This window comes from Phyllostomus hastatus, unplaced genomic scaffold, assembly GCF_019186645.2.
Source record: "Phyllostomus hastatus isolate PE091 unplaced genomic scaffold, TTU_PhHast_1.1 phas_scaffold_555, whole genome shotgun sequence".
In the NCBI taxonomy this organism is placed as follows: Eukaryota; Metazoa; Chordata; class Mammalia; order Chiroptera; family Phyllostomidae; genus Phyllostomus; species Phyllostomus hastatus.
The window spans coordinates 3,332,670-3,348,813 of record NW_025334036.1 but is presented as its reverse complement, the minus strand read 5'-3'; the positions used below and the strand labels follow the sequence as shown (position 1 = coordinate 3,348,813).

General features: G+C 63.4%; 2 protein-coding genes across 5 annotated transcripts; both read left to right on the top strand.

Moving 5' to 3' along the window:
* Positions 1-1,313: 1,313 nt before the first annotated feature.
* PEX11A (peroxisomal biogenesis factor 11 alpha) lies at positions 1,314-7,139 on the top strand. 2 transcript variants are annotated; one of them, XM_045824852.1, is made up of 3 exons: positions 1,319-1,609; positions 4,431-4,546; positions 6,473-7,139. In XM_045824852.1, exons 1-3 carry the CDS (start codon positions 1,554-1,556, stop codon positions 7,042-7,044), a joined length of 744 nt encoding a protein of 247 aa, XP_045680808.1. In that variant the 5' UTR covers positions 1,319-1,553; the 3' UTR covers positions 7,045-7,139. The 2 variants fall into 2 exon arrangements, with proteins under 2 accessions (XP_045680809.1, XP_045680808.1); XM_045824853.1 differs by lacking the exon at positions 4,431-4,546 and having other exon boundaries at positions 1,314-1,609.
* Positions 7,140-9,083: 1,944 nt separating this feature from the next.
* PLIN1 (perilipin 1) lies at positions 9,084-15,760 on the top strand. Of its 3 annotated transcripts, XM_045824836.1 has the most exons (10): positions 9,149-9,197; positions 9,546-9,637; positions 9,873-9,931; positions 10,444-10,648; positions 11,376-11,458; positions 12,038-12,302; positions 12,497-12,669; positions 13,987-14,184; positions 14,519-14,764; positions 15,224-15,760. In XM_045824836.1, the coding sequence occupies exons 3-10, from the start codon at positions 9,887-9,889 to the stop codon at positions 15,548-15,550; spliced, it is 1,542 nt and encodes a 513-aa protein (XP_045680792.1). In that variant the 5' UTR covers positions 9,149-9,197; positions 9,546-9,637; positions 9,873-9,886; the 3' UTR covers positions 15,551-15,760. The 3 variants fall into 3 exon arrangements, with proteins under 3 accessions (XP_045680790.1, XP_045680792.1, XP_045680791.1); XM_045824834.1 differs by lacking the exon at positions 9,546-9,637 and having other exon boundaries at positions 9,084-9,197; XM_045824835.1 differs by lacking the exons at positions 9,149-9,197; positions 9,546-9,637 and adding an exon at positions 9,207-9,325.
* The last annotated feature ends 384 nt before the right edge of the window (positions 15,761-16,144 follow it).

Sequence of the window (16,144 nt, the reverse complement as noted above, 5' to 3'; positions counted from 1 at the left end):
TTTTCCTTTCCCTCGCCTGCAACGAGAGGCACTTCAAGCACGTCCCATAATTGCTGTCTGACTTGCTCTGTGCTTACCTATTTACTTGTGTCCCCCATCAACCTAATACCTGAGGCCCAGAGCTCAGCACTGCGGTGTGGGGTATGGGGCCAGCCTGCAACAAATTCTTATTTTCTTGCCTTACTGCCCTGCCCCGGGATATGAACTTGGAGAGTACTTCTGGCCGTCTGCGCACTCCAGGCACTCCCTGGGCAAAGGTTGAGTGGATTTGTGGGGCTGAGAGATTCCACCACCCCAAGTCTAGATGCCTCCTTCTGGGGTCTAGACCACGTTCAGGGGAACTATGCCCCTGAAATTTACTGCCCAAACGATGCTTGCGAGTCTCTTTCCCAGCCCTCCTCTTAGCTGCCAGTGTGTGCACCCCTAGACCTGAAAGGTGACTGGGACGTGGCTGCTTGTAGGACTCTGAACGCAGCGGAACGCGGGTGTGGCTTGGAGGATCCACAGCTGTAGGCCAGGCCCCTCTTAGTGATGTAGCAGGGAGCCAGGAAGGGGAAGAAGGGAAGGGGGTGGGGAAGGACCATGGACAGCTCTCCCCACGGCCCAGTATTGCGTGAAACAACTTCTAGATCATTGTGAAAGTGTATTTGTCAAGGTAGCAGAACAGAACACATTTTATTTAACAATGCGTTACTTTGATTTGAAACTTTTAAATCTTTAAAGATACGGTATGTGGGTCTCTATTTGTTCTGCTTCCCCTGGGGCCTGCGAGTGTCGGGGGCAGGCCTGAGGAAAGGGACTCACGATTGTAAAAACAGGAAACCTAACTTTGTGATTACAGGGGGTACATGTTATAAAATTGCTGCTGTGGAATGAACGGGGTTCCATGTCTTCAAGCCCCACAGGGGAGACGTTCAGTCGCGCAAGGTCACGATAATCTATTTTTGTCCCCGCTGTGTTCATATGAACCGTTTTGGGATTTCCTCAAGCATCAATCTTTATTCTGTATTCGTAATCCTAACAGGAAGTTCTCCCGCTTCACCCGGCTCTTCCCCAGATCTGCAGCTGGTGTAGCTCCAGGAAGAGGAGGCACAGCCCTGGGAAATTATTGGGCCCTTCAGTCCCCAAGCAGAAGTTTCGGGAAATCTCCATTCAGGATCCCATCTGGGGTTCCCGGAGGACACAGGATCTACGGGGACGCGCGGCACCTCCGGAGGACACCAGAGACCGGGAGACGCCCCCCACCCCCAGAGCCCCTCTAGAAGTCTCTGGATGCAGGAGAAGTCCAAGGGCGTGTGAGTAGCGACAGCACCGCAATGCCGAAGCGCGGGGTTTGCTCACCTGGCCCGTGGCGTGACGTTGCCTTAGTAACCACAACTTCCGGCCTGGACCGGAAGACCGTGTAGGCGCACTCCCAGAGATGCGCCGGCCCGGCGCGCGGAGAGACCCAGCCCCTCCGGCCGCCCGAGCCCTGCCCTCCCGCCGGGAGACGGCGGCGTCCCAGAGGACTCGCGACCCAGCCCAGCGTGTCGCTTGCCCGCGGGCCGGGCGCCATGGAGGCCTTCATCCGTTTTACCAACCAGACGCAGGGCCGGGACCGGCTCTTCAGGTGAGTCAGGTGCCCGCGGCTCCCAGCACTTCCCGTCCGCCGACCGGAGGACTTTGGGTGCAGCCCTCTCACCCCGAATTCGGTGGGGATGGCTCGGGAGCCCCCACCGCCGCGAGCCCGCCGCCTGTCACACGAGTCGGAGTCCCCTTCAGCAAACCTGGGGACAGTGGATTCTCAGCCCAGCGTACTCCGAGCAAGTGGGGTTTTTTTTGTTGTTGTTGTTGTTTGTTTGTTTTAAGTAACTTTGGGCCCCGGCCAGGTGTAGCTGTTAGTTGGAGAGCCCCCTAACCCGGGTTCGGTCCCCGGTGTGGGCGCCTGCAAGAGGCAACCGATGGATGTTTCTCTCCTCTCCAAAAATCAACGAAGGAGCCTGTCCTCGGTGAAAATAAATAAATAAATAAGCAAACATACTTTGGGTTGGCATTTGTGGCTAGGAAGCCAGCCTTCCAATAGCGCTTGACGTGCATACGGAGAGACGGAACCGAGTTGCGTCCTTCACGTTGCGTTGGTGCCCTGCCTGCCTTGGTGGGGGTTTTGTGACCCCGAAAACGAAATGCAAAACAAAGTGCGGTGTGAGAGCCCAGCATAAACAGCAGGCACACCTATGCTGCATTAATACTACGTAGTTCATGATGTTCCTTTTGGTTGATTCTTGCTCAATAATTAAAAAAAAAGTTTTACAGTTTGATTTAGCAGCTTTTCCTCCTCTTCTGGCTGTAAAGTGCTAATGCAAACGGACCGGTGAGAATAGCGCCAGTAATGAGACTTTAGGAAGCGACCCCAGGCCCAGTGACATTTTCAGTGGGTCTCGACCTGCCATCCAGCCCTGTGGGGAGGCTGCTCAAACCACCCCCATTTCACAGAGGGAGAAGCTGAAGCAGAAGGTTTAAGCGGCAGAGCTGAGAGAGTTCCATGGTCACGGTAGGCTCCAGGGCCCACCCCCTTTAACTACCAAGCCAAGCGACCTTTCTCCTTAATCTGAAAGATGTAAAAAATGTTTGCAATATGTACAAGCTTCGTTCAGACAGGAGCCTCCGATTCCAGCAGACCCAGGCTCTACCCTGCAAGGTTATCAGCGAGACTGGTTAGTAAAACAATTGTTTAGGATCTGCTTACTCAGCAAGATCTGAAAGCTCTCGCATGCATTGCCCAATCCCCTTGGAGAGCTGCGGCGCCTGTGAACAGACTGGCGTTCGGGAAAGGAGGCCCTGTGTTAGGTCCTTTATTAGTCCAAACTGGGAGTGTGGCCACTTTGAGCCCTGCAGCTGGCAGGCGTGCTTTGGGGGGGGGATTATTTTTTACTTCATCCCCCAATAACAAGTTCACCATTTGGGAAAATGTGCTACATTTTAATTGAGTGTAGGGGTTCAGAGCGAGTCACCCCAAGGTGTGCCTTAGTGATATGTGGGTGATTTTGAGCTAAAGGCAAACAGTGCTCTGCAGGCTCAAGAGGAATTTCTGTCCCATCCCCGTTAACTACCTGGAAGAATTTAAATTAGGGGCCTTGTGCTTAATGAGTTGTCACCAGAGCCCTAGTTGGTGTGGCTCAGTGGATTGAGCAACGGTCTGCAAACCAAAGTGTCGCTGGTTCAATTCCCAGTCAGGGTACTTGCCTGGGTTATGGGCCAGATCCCCAGTAAGGGGCGTGCAAGAGGCATCCGTGTATTGATATTTCTCTCCCTCTTTTTCCTTCCCTTCCTCTCTCTCTAAAAATAAATAAATAAAATCTTTAAAAAAAAAGAGTTGTCACCAGCAATAACTTTCTATGACCTATAGGGCAGAGCAAACTTCTATTATTGACCATCAGTGCATCTCACTGTCCTGAGAACACCCTTCCTCCCCTCTGAAGCCCCAAGGCGCCTTACCTCATCCTCAGCTCAGAAGGCCAAACATGCTTCAGTTTCCCTTTCTGTGTGTGAGCCTTTCATGTTTGTGGAGCTCCCGTGCGAACATGTGCAATTAAATGTGGTTGTTGTTCTCTTGTTAATCTGTCTCATATAGATTTATTAGAGCAGCCAGAAGAACCCTGAGGGCAGAGGAAAGGGCCTTGCTCCGCACGAGAGTAATACTTACAGCGTGAGAGGATTCAAACGCAGCCACAGGGACAGCAGGACATCGGTACCTGCTTTATAAATGCATTTAGATGTTCGCTCTGGGGATGTAAAATGTCTCATTCGTCCCTTTCCTGCTGCTCAGGCCTTGCTATCTGTAGTTGTGGCAATAATCACTCTCTTGGACATTCCGTGCTGTTAAACAGGAGTGAGTCTGCCTTTTATATAAAGTAGTGGTTGGTTTGGAAAGACATCTAAACTGAGTTGTGGAAGGGTGTGTATTTGGTCCTTACGAAACGTGAAGCAGTGGTTGAACCGCAGGCTTTTCCTTCGGCCGTAGTTTGTGTCTCCCTCCCATTGGCACTTGGTTAACTCCATGGGGGGGGGGAGTTCATTTTAGAAACCGGCAAAATCATTCTGCACTTGAGAACATAAAGCCTATGCATCTTTGCTGACTTAGCATGCGGGGTTTCTGTGCCCTGTCCCCCCGGGGGCGGTGCCCGCTGCTCGGTGCTGGCAGCAGGCCTCCCGGGGGCTGTCCTGCGCCCGTCGCCCAGCTCTGCTTCGCCACCTTCGTTTGCGTTTGCATCCCGGGCTGTCCCCTTCGGCCCGTGGAGCGCCTGCTGCAGAAGTTTGCTCTGCAGGAGCTGCTGGCGTGAGACGTTGTCTTGGAAACCCCACCTTCAGCAGGACCCGCTGTTTCTCCTTCCCTCGTGAGCCCGTTTTATTTGGTTTGTAAGTCATTCTCCTTTTTTTTTTTTCCATTTCAGAGCCGCTCAGTACACATGCATGTTGCTTAGATATTTGTTAGAGCCTAAAGCTGGCAAAGAGGAGGTGGTCATGAAGCTCAAGACCCTGGAGTCTAGTGTGAGCACTGGCCGGAAATGTAAGTACCCTGCCTGCCCTCCGAGGGACAGCGGCTGCTGGCTCGGACCCTCGGACCCTGCAGTTCACCAAACACTTCCGAGGTCGTTCACCTCCGTTACTCAGCCAGGCTAGCCGACGAAGTCGACCACTCAGGCTGCCTGCGGGACGACCGGCCACAAAGGCCGAGGGTTTCGCTGCAGACCCCTCCCAAACCCCCGGCTCTGTGCGCATGTGCTGCCCCAGCTCAGCTTCCGGTTGGTCACGGTCCGGGGACGTGGACCGTGTTCGTCCGCTTGTAGCTCGCGGAGCCACAGGGCGCCCTGGCCATCCCTGACCTGAGCTCCCCGCTGCTGGGGCCCGCGCTTTCTCTCCGGGGACAGAGCAGCTGCGTCCTGGACCGCCCGCCTCTCTCCTCCTTCTCTTGAGGGGTCGCTAGAGGAAACGGGTGGATGCGCGTTCTTAGACCAGTGGTGGCGCGGTTTGGGGTTGAAGGCGACAAGTGGAGCCAGTGTTTTGGGCCCGTTCAGTCCGCCGGCCCGGGAAGGGACCCTGGGGAACCCCGTGCTTCCAGGAGCGGTTGGTCTCCGGCCTGCCGCCCGGAGGTTTGAGGAGAGCCCAGTGTCGCCACCGCAGGTTGATGGAGCGTAGCAGCGGGTGCTGACCGGTTACTGGTGAGCACCGCCTTGTACAGGCTCAGTCTTGCGTCTGCGGGAGAGCCGGGATCACAGGGTGTAAATGGTGAGGGTAGACTTAGTGCAGACGTGTTGGTGGGGGAGGAAAAAAGGTGTTCCGGAGGAGGTGGACCTGCGGGCGTGGACTTGCGAGGAGGAAGGAGAGCCTTCTCCAAGGGAGGTTTCCTCTGGTGAAGGCTCCGGAGTGAGCCAGCCTTTGTATTGGGGGATCAGCGAGAAAACTAGTTCGACCAGGGGAGACTTAAGTTGTCACCAGGGCGGGAAGGGCAGGCGCCTTCCCCGGACGGCTTTGCAGACCAGGAACGGGCGTCCTCGGGTTTCTTGAGAGTCAGGATGGAGCCCGAGGTCCTCCCGTGGTCACTGGTCTCTGGAGTCCAGAAAGGACCTCAGGGTCACCCAGTCGGCCAGTGTGAGAGCCAGAACCGGCTCCCAGGGTTATCAGTACATGTTTCATTTTCTGTTATTTTTTATAATAATAATTCCAAACATTCTTGTGAGACTATAAGTTTCCTGGGTGTAGCTGCTTCAGGGCGTTTGCTGAGGCTGAGAGAGTCCGGTGAGGTGATCACCCCGTGTGCTCTGTCGCGGTGGCGCCGTGGCTCACTCTGAGGGTGTGATCGGTGTGTAAATAGTTGGCATGTCCCTGACGAGCTGAATCACGGCTCGGATGAGGACATGCCTTGCCATGGCTGACTGAGTTCGACCAGGAGTCACACGGGACAGTGTCATGAGTTGTCCCGTCCCTAAATCCTACCGTCTTTCCTACAGGAGGGAGTCAGAGGGGGTTTGCACCAGAGAACTGGCAAATGGATAATGTGTGTTGTTGTTTTTAAAGCAGTCTTGCGTGTGGAAAGTACAATAAATAAAATGTAAGGCACCTGACTCTCCAAGAAAAAAAGGCATCTGGAGTTTGTGTGGCCACAGTGCTTTCTTCTACAGGCGTGTGCGTCGCGATGGGCAGATGGGGCGGCGCGCGCCCGAGAGGCACGCGGCTGAGTATGCGGTCGGCCGTGTTAATGCCGAGGGCTCACAGCCAAGGAGCCCCTGTCTGTGTGCCTTCCGGGACTATCGCAGGTGTCCATGACGCGCTGTAAAGTCTCTGTCCTCTCCCGAGCGAGGACGGAGCCTCGAGTGACAGCCTGTTGCGAAAAAACCGGCTCGGGGGGGCCCCCATTCCTGATGCGGGGGCCCTGCCCGCCCTGCTGTGGCGCACTGCTCCGGTAACCGCCGCCCGCTGTGGGTTCCTCCTGCAGGGCTCAGACTGGGCAACGTGGTGCACGCCTTGCAGGCCGCTCAGCAGAGCATGCGCGCCTCGGACCTGGTGCCCCGCGTGTGCCTGACGCTCGCCCACCTCAACCGCGTGGTCTACTTCGTCTGCGACACCGTGCTCTGGGGGCGGAGCGTCGGGCTCGCCCCCGGCGTCGACCAGGAGAAGTGGCGCCTGTGGGCGGCGCGGCACTACTGCTGCTCGCTCGTGCTGAGCCTGCTCAGGGACCTGTATGAGGTCTCCCTGCGGATGCAGCAGGCGGCGCAGGACCGGGCGGCGGGCGGGAAGTCGCCCTCCCAGGAGCCTCTGGGCTACAGCGTGGCCGACGAGGAGACGGAATGGCTGCAGTCCTTCCTCCTGCTCTTATTCCGCTCCCTGCGGAAGCACCCCCCGTTGCTGCTGGACACGGTGAAGAACCTCGGCGACATCCTGATCCCCTTGGACCAGCTGGGCATCTACAAGTCCCACCCTGGCGTCATTGGGCTGTGCGGACTCGTGTCCTCCCTGGTGGGGGCCGTCACCGTGGCCTGGCCTCACCTGAGGCTGAAGACCCCCTGAGGCAGGGCAGGGGGAAGGCTTAAACGGCTGCTTTTCCTCGGTCCACACCCTCTGCCGGAACAGGTTAATCATATCTAATTAAATTTCTAGACGAGACTGGCTCATGCGTGCGTGAATGTGTTGTGGGAATGGAGAAGGGTTCAAAGGACGGCCGTCTGCACGTTGGGTAGCGGAGCCCCAAGACCCACGTTGCGGAGGAGGAAGGACTTGGGTGTAGACCACCTGGGTTGAAAGACCCCCGAGGTGACCCCATCGAGACTGCTGGCCAGGAGAGGGCCCCCCCCACCCCCGCCATCAGCCCGTCGGTGGGGTTTGGCCTCCGCCCAGGGGCCGGCCATAGTGACATCCGTGGTGGGCTTTCCGTCCCCTCCCAGTTAGGGCAGCGGTGGGGGGCCTGGGGGGCACGCCTCTTCGAGAAGCCGTGGGGAGAACCTAGATTGTGTGCCCCGGCACCTGCCTCCCTGTGCGTCTCCCTCCTTTTCATCGGTCCCTCCCCACCCCCGAGCTCCCACACTCACGAGCTGTGGGAAAGCCAGAGACGCTCCTTGCAGACGTGCGAGCCAGCACACTCACCGCTGAGCGTGTTCCCCGAGGACTTGGTCTTCAACATGAATGTGCCAGTGTCGTGCTCACTTATGGGGTGCACCGTGCTGGTGCGGCGCTGGTGGTGGTAGTGGGGAGGGGGTGGTGGAGGGGGTGGCGGCCCCTGGGGCTGGGGAAGGAAGGAAGGAAGGAAAGAAGGAAGGTGCCTGTGTCCCTGAGGCTGCAGCAGACGGCTCGTCCCGGGGGCCCTGCGCGCCCTTTCCCACGCTCCCCTCTCACCCACGTCCTGGCCTCGCCGCTGCCGCAGGGGCCAGGGACCAGCCCTGGCAGCAGAGCGTTCCGGCACGGAGCCCGGCGCTCCGCCTGGCCCGCGGCCACTGCTCCAGAGGTGGGGGCTGCCCTCTGGCCCAGGTTCGCTCTCCAGACACGCCCCGTGGGCCACGTGTCCTGGGCCTCAGAGCCGGGGCAGAGGCCACCCCTTCAGACACCCCCCTCCCTCTCCATCACGGCCTCACGTTTGGGAGTCCAGGTGGGGGCCGTGAGCGCCGAATGTGTCAGGTACCATCGTACTTCCTTGGGAGGCTCCCTGCCGGACTCTCTCCCCTTCCCGGCCTCGCGCCTCCTGCGTTCCTGGGTCCCGGACGCAGACCGGACTCCGGGGGCCGGGCGTCAAACCGCTCCCCCGCCCACCTCTGCCTCTTTCTCCGCGGCCCGCAGCCTGCAGCTTAGCGTGGACGGGAGACAGAGCTGCCCCCGCACCGGCGCAGGAAGTTCCGTTCTGCTGCCGTCCACCTTCGTTGAAAGGCCCCCCTCGGACACCCGAGAACTGTGGTTGTCCCGTGCCCCCACCCCCCGGGCCCGGAGCCCGGGGCTGCACCCGAGCCGTCGCTAAGGAGGGGTGCGAGGCGACAGTCCTCCGCCACAGGCTCCCGGTCAGCATGCACGTTCCCAGACCAGACAGAGTCCAGGCGGCTCTGCAGCTGCGCGTCCTGTCCTGGTGGCGTGTCAGACCAGCCGGAGCTCCAGAAACCCTGAGACCTGGGAGTCCCAGGGGTTGAAATTGCTCCCTCGAAGGCCTGGCTTGGGGAGTCGGCCCCAGCTCCGGCTCCCTGCACGGCCTGAGCGGGGCTCGATCTCACCCTTCAGAGCTTCTCTCCCGGTCGTGGGTCCGGAGGGCCGGGGTGGAAACCGGCTCCACAGGACCCGCGGGGAAGAGGAGCCAAAGATTACGGAGCGTCAGAGCTTTCCAGTTTAGCGCCGCAGAGCCCGACACCTTGTCTCCGGGAAACAGGTGCTTGAGAGGGGGGCCCGGGGACACGACACGGAACTGCAAGGCAGGCAGTGGCTGCGGGGGAGTCGCTGCCCCGAGGCTGGAGCCCCTTCCACCTCCCTCCTAGTTGGCTGAGTCTCACGGAACCTGGGCCGCACCCCAGGGACCCTGGGTCAGGTAACCATGGCAACCCAGCGACCAGGCTGGCTTCCTCCTCTCCGCCCTCCCCCTGCGGGGAGGCGTCAGCCGAGTTGCCCAAGACGCCTCGCAGGGACTGCCACCGCCTCTGTCAGAGCCACACTCTGCAGCTGGGCTCTGGGACGGAGGCGCCTCAGCCAGAGTGAGTGCGGGTCCCCGGCCACCTGCCCGACCCGTCTTACCTGGCTGGCTGCTGAGAGTTCAGGGAAATACGCCACCGGGGGAAGGGGAGCAGGGTCTCCTGGGGATCCCCCCGCAGAGGCCTGCCCGGTGCGTGGGTGGGTGGGTGAGAGGCTGGGGTCCAGGGTCTGGGGCCACTCGCTCTCCCAGACAGCTGCCGGGACCGCCGGCTTTCCCGGTGACCGCCTTCCCGCCCGGCGGACCGTGGAGCGGGGCCCGGCACACGTGCCTGCTTAGAAAGGGAGGGTGGAATGCAGAACTTTTTCATTAAAAAGAAAAAAAAAAAGACTACACCCGAAACCTACTCTAGTCTGTTTTAGCTCTGAAGAGCCCCTGAACTTCAGCTAAAACCTCTTAACTCCTAAAGCGACCTTCGTGTTCTGCTCCTCGCCCCGGATCCTTGTAAGGAGCGCCCGTGGGGACAGGCCGGCTGTGGGCGCCGCATCCCTGTGGGGCTCCAAGGCCCGGCTGCTGGGCTGCCACTCGCCCTCCGACCCCATGCCTCCTGCTGGGGCTCCGAGCACCCCTCCAGGGCAGCCTGGGCCCCGAGGGGGCGTGAGAGGTGCAGGGGGCGGGGGCGACCCTGGAGGTCCGGCGCGGAGGGTTCACTGACGGACCTGGGCGCTCTGCTTTGCAGCGTGACGAGCGGCGATGGCAGTCAACAAGGGCCCGACCTTGCTGGACGGAGACCGCCCGGTGAGCGACCAGGGCTTCGGTGGGAGCGAGGGGAGGAGGCTCGGGGGCCTCGGAGCAGGAAGCGCTGAGGCTCAGGGAGCGCCCCGTCCGCGTGGTCCCTGCCCGCGTCGAGTGTGGCAGGGCTCCGTTAGAGGCCCGGGGGGACAGAGGTGCTTGTGGAAAGCTAAGGACTTCGGGGGGAAGGGGCAGACAGGCTGGCTGGGGCGGGGAGAGGAGACAGGGCCTGGGGCAGAAGCCCGTGCCCTGTCCCCCCGCCCCCCCTGCCCCGTGCATGTCCACTCGGGGCTGGGGCGCAGCCTGTGCTGCCGTGTGTGGGAAGGGGCTGGGGCAGCGTGTCCAGTGTTGGGGGTCGAGCCTGGGCTGCGAGGTGCCTGGCAGGGGTTCAGGGCAGTGGGGGGTGGCTCACCAGTGGGCTGACCTCACCAGAGGGCTCCGGGGCCCTGGGGCCGCCTTCCCGGGGGGTGGGTGCGGGGCCGTGTGAACACCCCCGCTCCCCCCCACCCCCGTGCCAGGAGCAGGAGAACGTGCTGCAGCGGGTGCTGCAGCTGCCCGTGGTCAGCGGCACGTGCGAGTGCGTGCAGAAGACCTACGCCAGCACCAAGGAAGCCCACCCGCTGGTGGCCTCCGTGTGCAGCGCCTACGAGAAGGGCGTGCAGGGTGCCAGCAGCCTGGCCGCCTGGAGCATGGAGCCGGTGGTCCGCAGGCTGTCCACCCAGTGTGAGTCCTCCCGCCCCTCTGTCCGGTCACCTGACAGAGGCTTGTCTGTCTGCCCCCGTGTCTGTCCGACTCGTCACCTAGTCTTCTCAGCTACAGCTGCAGGCGCCGAGGCTCTGCGGGTGCAGATGTGGGCACAGACGCGTCCCTTCCCCTCTCCAGATGCCCAGCGGGCATTCCCCTTGGGTGACAGTGACGGGCCAGAGGGCAGGCAGGAGGGGCGGGCAGAGCTGTGCGGGCGGCAGTGGCAGTGAGGCTGCGGCAGACCAGACACCCGCCGCAGCTCCCGGTCCAGCAGCAGGAACTCACAGGGGCCCGCGGAGGCAGGGCCAGCGGCCGCAGGGCCAGCCTGCGGGGCTGTGGGCAGTGGAGGGCCAGGGGAGGCCTCCGGGCCCAGCGGCTGATGTACCAGCTCGTGACAGGCGGGGGCAGCACCCTTCGTCCACGCCTGACAGTGAGGGACCGGGGGTTCAGGCAGCTTGCGGCCGGCTGGAAGCCGCACCTGGCTGCAGGCGGGGCTGCCTCACTCCCGGGCTCCCACACGGGGGCAGAAGCCGGCCCGTCTCCGGCCTGGCTCCAGGGGGCATGGAGAAGGGGCCAGAGGCGGCGGCGTGAGGCTCTGGAGAGAGCGGGGCTGGGGGTGAGGCCCTGGGCCCTTCCGTGGCACAGAGGCCACGGCTGGGCCCTCCCGGCGCGGGGCGGCTCACCGCGGCACGGCCCTTTGCTTCAGTCATAGCTGCCAACGAGCTGGCCTGCCGGGGCCTGGACCACCTGGAGGAGAGGATCCCCGCCCTGCAGTACCCCCCCGAAAAGGTGAGCCCTTCCCTCCTCGCCCTGGGTGCCCCCCACTGCCTCCAGGGCTGGGGTGCGAGCTGTGGATTCCATGACGGGGCGGCTCGTCCCTGCGGCCAGCGCCCTCGAGGCCGGTGGCGCTGCCTGCCCCAGAGGCCACTCGGCGTGCATCCCCCTCCCCCCAGGGAGCCAAACGGAGGCAGGCTTCCTGGTGCCGGCAGGCACAAGGAGGGGTCCCCCTGTTCCTGACCCTCCTCTCCCCGAGACGCCCCATGGGCCTCTGCTGGACCGAGTGGTGACTGCAGCCGCCTAAGGTCACGGGTCACACGGACCCCAGGCTGGCGGTCCCACGTCCTCACGGTCCAACCCTTTGGACCACAAGGCTGGAGGGACCCTCCCCCTGGGTGCACGGTCCCGGGGGCTCTGCCGTGGGCTCAGCTGCACCAGGGGACTCGGGGCACCGGTCTCTGAGCTCGTCTGCCCACCACAGGGGTGCAGTCCCACCCGTGCTGGGTGTGGGGCTTCTAGAGTGGTCTCCCGTGACAAAGATCAGTGCCCTGGGCCTCTAAGCGAGCCCGGCCCTCCTCCCCACGCCCCCAGATCGCGTCTGAGCTGAAGGACACCATCTCCACCCGCCTCCGCAGCGCCCGCAACAGCATCAGCGTGCCCATCACCAGCACCTCGGACAAGGTCCTGGGGGCGGCCCTGGCGGGCTGTGAGCTCGCCTGGGGGGTGGCCAAAGGCACTGCCGAGTACGCCGCCGGCACCCGCGCCGGCCGCCTGGCCTCGGGAGGGGCCGACCTGGCCCTGAGCGGCGTGGAGAAGGTGGTCGAGTGCCTCCTCCCTCCAGCCACGGACGAGTCAGGTACCCACCGGGAGGGGCCGGCAGGCTCACTGTGGGGGGTGAGGGGCCCCGTGCTCCCTGGGAATCGGAGTCAGCAGGGGCGGCCGCTGGGAGGGGGAAGGGAGCGGCCCACATCGCCAGGGGAGCCCAGCGGAGCCGGGGGAGCTGGGACAGCAGCTCCTCTGACCGCCCCTCACCCGTCTGGCCCCCCCCAGAGCCCGCTCCAGGCCGCCAGCACCCCCGCGCGCCTCCCAAGACCAAGCCAAGCCTCGCGAGCAGGGTGGGGGCCCTGGCCAACACCCTGTCCCGGCACACCTTCCAGACCACAGCCCAGGTGCTGAAGCAGGGCCACGCCCTGGCCATGTGGGTCCCCGGCGTGTCGCCCCTGGTGAGTGTCCACCCTGAGCTCTGCCTGGCTCCGGCCTGGGCTGGACTTTGGGTCTCAGGACGAGGGATCTTGAAGGGCCGAGGGCCAGTACTCGAGGCCACAGGGGGAGAGCAAGGCCAGCCCACCCCCGTTTCTGTCTCCCGTGCTCCCACCGGTCCCACCCCCCTTCATCCCCCCAGCTGGTGCTCTTGCTCCGGGCCCTCCCGCCTGGGGGGGAGCAGGGACCCCCGGCTGCTGTCCCGCACCAGGGAGTGTCGTCGGTGACAGCCAAGGCTCGGAGACAGCCCCAGCTGGGCAGTGTCCCCGTGTGACCCCAGGTGTCTGATTTTCCTCCTGGGGGCTTCTGATTCGCCATCTGCCGCCCCAAAGGCGCAGCTGCCCTTCCCCGGCCCCGGGAGGGCCAACTTCTCTCCCCCCACCCCGTCCCTCTGTGCGTGTGAGCAGCCGAGGCCAGAGACGGACATAAACACAGTATCAAAGCACAGAGGTCAGCGCACACTTTTCAGCCATCACTTGGGGGATCTTTTCAAAAGCATCGTTGGCCTGGCCTATTCACCAAGGCATATGTTTGCTGTGAACCTACTGTGTGCTGGTTTCCCTGGCTCCAAGAGAAAGGCAGGAGTGGCCATTCCCATGTCCCCTGCACTGGGGACTGCTAACCAGGGGCCCTGCTGGCCTCCCCCGCGGCCGCCCTGGCCCGCCCGATGGTTTCCCTCTCAGGGATGTGCCAGGACCCGGCTCAGGTGCGCACACATGCCCAGTGACCAGCAGAAACGGGAGGCACGGTCCCCCAGACGGCTGCGGCAAGTGCTGCCTCGGCTTGCTTTCTCCTGAGCCGAGGGCAGCGAGAACCTGGACGCCCAGCGCCGTAGGGGCGGGTGTGGCGTATTTCCACGGCGGGATGTCACCCGGGAAAGAGGGAGGGGTGCCTCACGGTGTCCTGTTGAACGAGAGAAGCCCTTCATGACAACACACTCCGTGTCACAGTCCATTCGTGTGAAGTCGAGAAATAGGCAGAACCAGTGAGAGAGGTCAGCATGCGGTGTCCGGCAGGGGGTGCTGACCAAGCAGGGGGCACAGGGAGTCTCCTGGGCGGCCGAACATGGTCCCCACCGCGACCTGTGCTGGTCGCCCAGGTGCGCGCTGAGAACGGTCCCCGGCGCTGTCCGCTAAAGACGTGGGCACTCACCACGCGGTGACCAGCTGTAAGAGCGGTCTGCTGGGGCTGGGCCCTGTGCCCTTCCCCACCCTACCCCCCGGGCGAGGGACTTCGGCTACGGGGGCTGAAGCCAGGGACCCCCCCCTCTGCTCCCTCAGAGCAGCCTGGCCCAATGGGGCGCGTCGGCGGCCATGCAGGTGGTGTCCCGGCGGCGGAGCGAGGTGCGGGTGCCCTGGCTGCACAGCCTCGCCGCCGCCCAGGACGAGGACCACGAGGACCAGACGGACAGCGAGGGGGAGGACAGCAAGGAGGAGGAGGAGGAGGAAGAGGAGGAGGTCGAGGAGAAGCTCAGTGAGGTAAGAGCAGAGCCGAGGGGGCGTGGGAGCCCGCAGGCCCCATGGCCCGCAGAGGGGCGGGCAAGAGGCAGAGGCCCCGGGGCGCGGCCTGCACTGCAGCGGGCAGACCCTCCACGCCCTCCCGCCGGCCGGCCCCACGGCGGCCCCGGAGGAGACAGAGAGTCGGGGCAGAGGCTTGTGCACGCGTGCAGAGAGGGGACGCGGCCTGCCCGAGGCCACACGGCGGGTGGCAGGGCCAGGGTCCACGTTCTCCGCCCCCAGCCCTGGGGAGGGGGCGCGGGGGGGACGGGCCCGGGAGCTGCTGCGGGAGGGGCTGACCGGCTCTTCTCCCCAGGTGGCAGCCCCGCCCGGGCCGCGGGGCCTCCTGGGCAGCGTGGCGCAGGCCATGCACAAGGCCTTCCGGGGCACCGTCGCCGTCGTGACCTGGGCGCCTGCCACGGTGCTGGGCACGGCGGGGCGGGTGCTGGGCCTCTTGCCAGCCCGCGCTGCCGCCCCAACTAAGGGGCGGGCCATGTCCCTGTCGGACGCCCTGAAGGGGGTGACGGACAACGTGGTGGACACGGTGGTGCACTACGTGCCGGTGAGTTCCGCCCCCCGCCCCTGAGGGGTCGAAGTCGTCCCAAGACGTCTGCCAGGGGCTGGGCAGCCAGCTGTTCCACCTCGGGCCCAAAACAGAGCCGGGAAGGGACGCCCTGACCCGGGCGGGGGCGGTGTGTGGGCTGTGCCTAGGCTAAAACTGGATGGGCCCCAGGATGGGGCAGGGAGACTGGCCACTGAAAGACCCCTCCCCCCCCCGGGGTTCAGCCGCTTCGTCATGGAGCCTGCCTTGCTGTGGGGGTCTGGGCCGTGGGGACCCCAGAGCAGGCGGGGCACAGCTGTCTCCCCTCAGCATCCCATCCAGCTGCACCAGAAGCCCCTGTCGCACCACCCAGCCTGTGCCCCTCTGACGGCTGCTCCGGGGAGGCGGGGGACCGGAGGTGATGGGTGGGAGGTGCAAGGTGAGACCCACCCGACCCTGATGGGGCTGCCCGGTCCTCAGCTCCCCAGGTTGTCGCTGATGGAGCCTGAGAGCGAGTTCCGGGACATCGACAACCCGCCGGATGAGACCGAGCGCAGGGCGTCTGTGGCGCGATCAGCCAGCCCGGAGCCCACGGCGCGCCCGGGGCAGCCCCGAGGCAGCCTGCGCAGCGCGAGGGTGCAGAGCCTGGACGACAGAGCGGACCCACCCGCCACAACGCGCCCGGCCTTCCCGGCCGCGCCCCGGGAGAAGCCCGCGCGCAGGGTCAGCGACAGCTTCTTCCGGCCCAGCGTCATGGAGCCCATCCTGAGCCGCGCGCAGTACAACCAGCTGCGCAAGAAGAGCTAAGCGCCCCGCCGCCGCGCCCAGGGAGCCAGGGCCATGTGCGTCCACGGCAGCGTTGACGTCTTCAAAGTAGTCCCCTGGGGCCCTGCGCCGCAGCACTTTCCGTCTTGTCTTCGCGCATCTCTGGGGGCCTTAGCCTGCGGGCAATTTCAAAGAAAAATCTGAGCAGCAAAGTTCTTTGATTCTGTCTCGTTTGTTTTACTAAAAGGTTCCTTGGCTAATTTAATGTTTCTCTTCTTCCTTCAAACTGTGGCCAGACACCATGGGGCTGGGTCCCAGGTTTCGGTCCGTCCTCTGCAGACAAACAGCTGCCTCCCCTGAGCCGTTTGTCACTAACCTGAAAGTCCACCCTGTGTGAGTTCTGGACACGCTGTCAGGCTCCGAGGCTCCCGAGTGTGCAGCCGCTGGGCAGGCGACTCGGAAGGAATCTGACACGAGTGTTTCTGTGACGTGCCCGGCGGCTGCACTGGCTGGGCCCCTGTGTTCGCAGCGCCACCTGCTGGCTCAGGGCGCATCCCTTTGAACCCTTCACCCTGTCCCTCCCCTGTGGAATGCTGGTGTCCCTGGTGCGGGGGGCAGTGGGACGGGGTGGGGACC

Excerpts from the sequence above, each read along its gene's own strand:
- PEX11A (XM_045824852.1), top strand. The coding sequence starts at position 1,554 with ATGGAGGCCTTCATCCGTTTTACCAACCAGACGCAGGGCCGGGACCGG. Across the intron at positions 1,610-4,430 it reads GGCCGGGACCGGCTCTTCAG|AGCCGCTCAGTACACATGCA; the intron begins GTGAGTCAGGTG and ends TTTCCATTTCAG. Across the intron at positions 4,547-6,472 it reads TGTGAGCACTGGCCGGAAAT|GGCTCAGACTGGGCAACGTG; the intron begins GTAAGTACCCTG and ends TTCCTCCTGCAG.
- PLIN1 (XM_045824834.1), top strand. The coding sequence starts at position 9,887 with ATGGCAGTCAACAAGGGCCCGACCTTGCTGGACGGAGACCGCCCG. Across the intron at positions 12,670-13,986 it reads TCCCCGGCGTGTCGCCCCTG|AGCAGCCTGGCCCAATGGGG; the intron begins GTGAGTGTCCAC and ends CTGCTCCCTCAG. Across the intron at positions 14,185-14,518 it reads TCGAGGAGAAGCTCAGTGAG|GTGGCAGCCCCGCCCGGGCC; the intron begins GTAAGAGCAGAG and ends TCTTCTCCCCAG.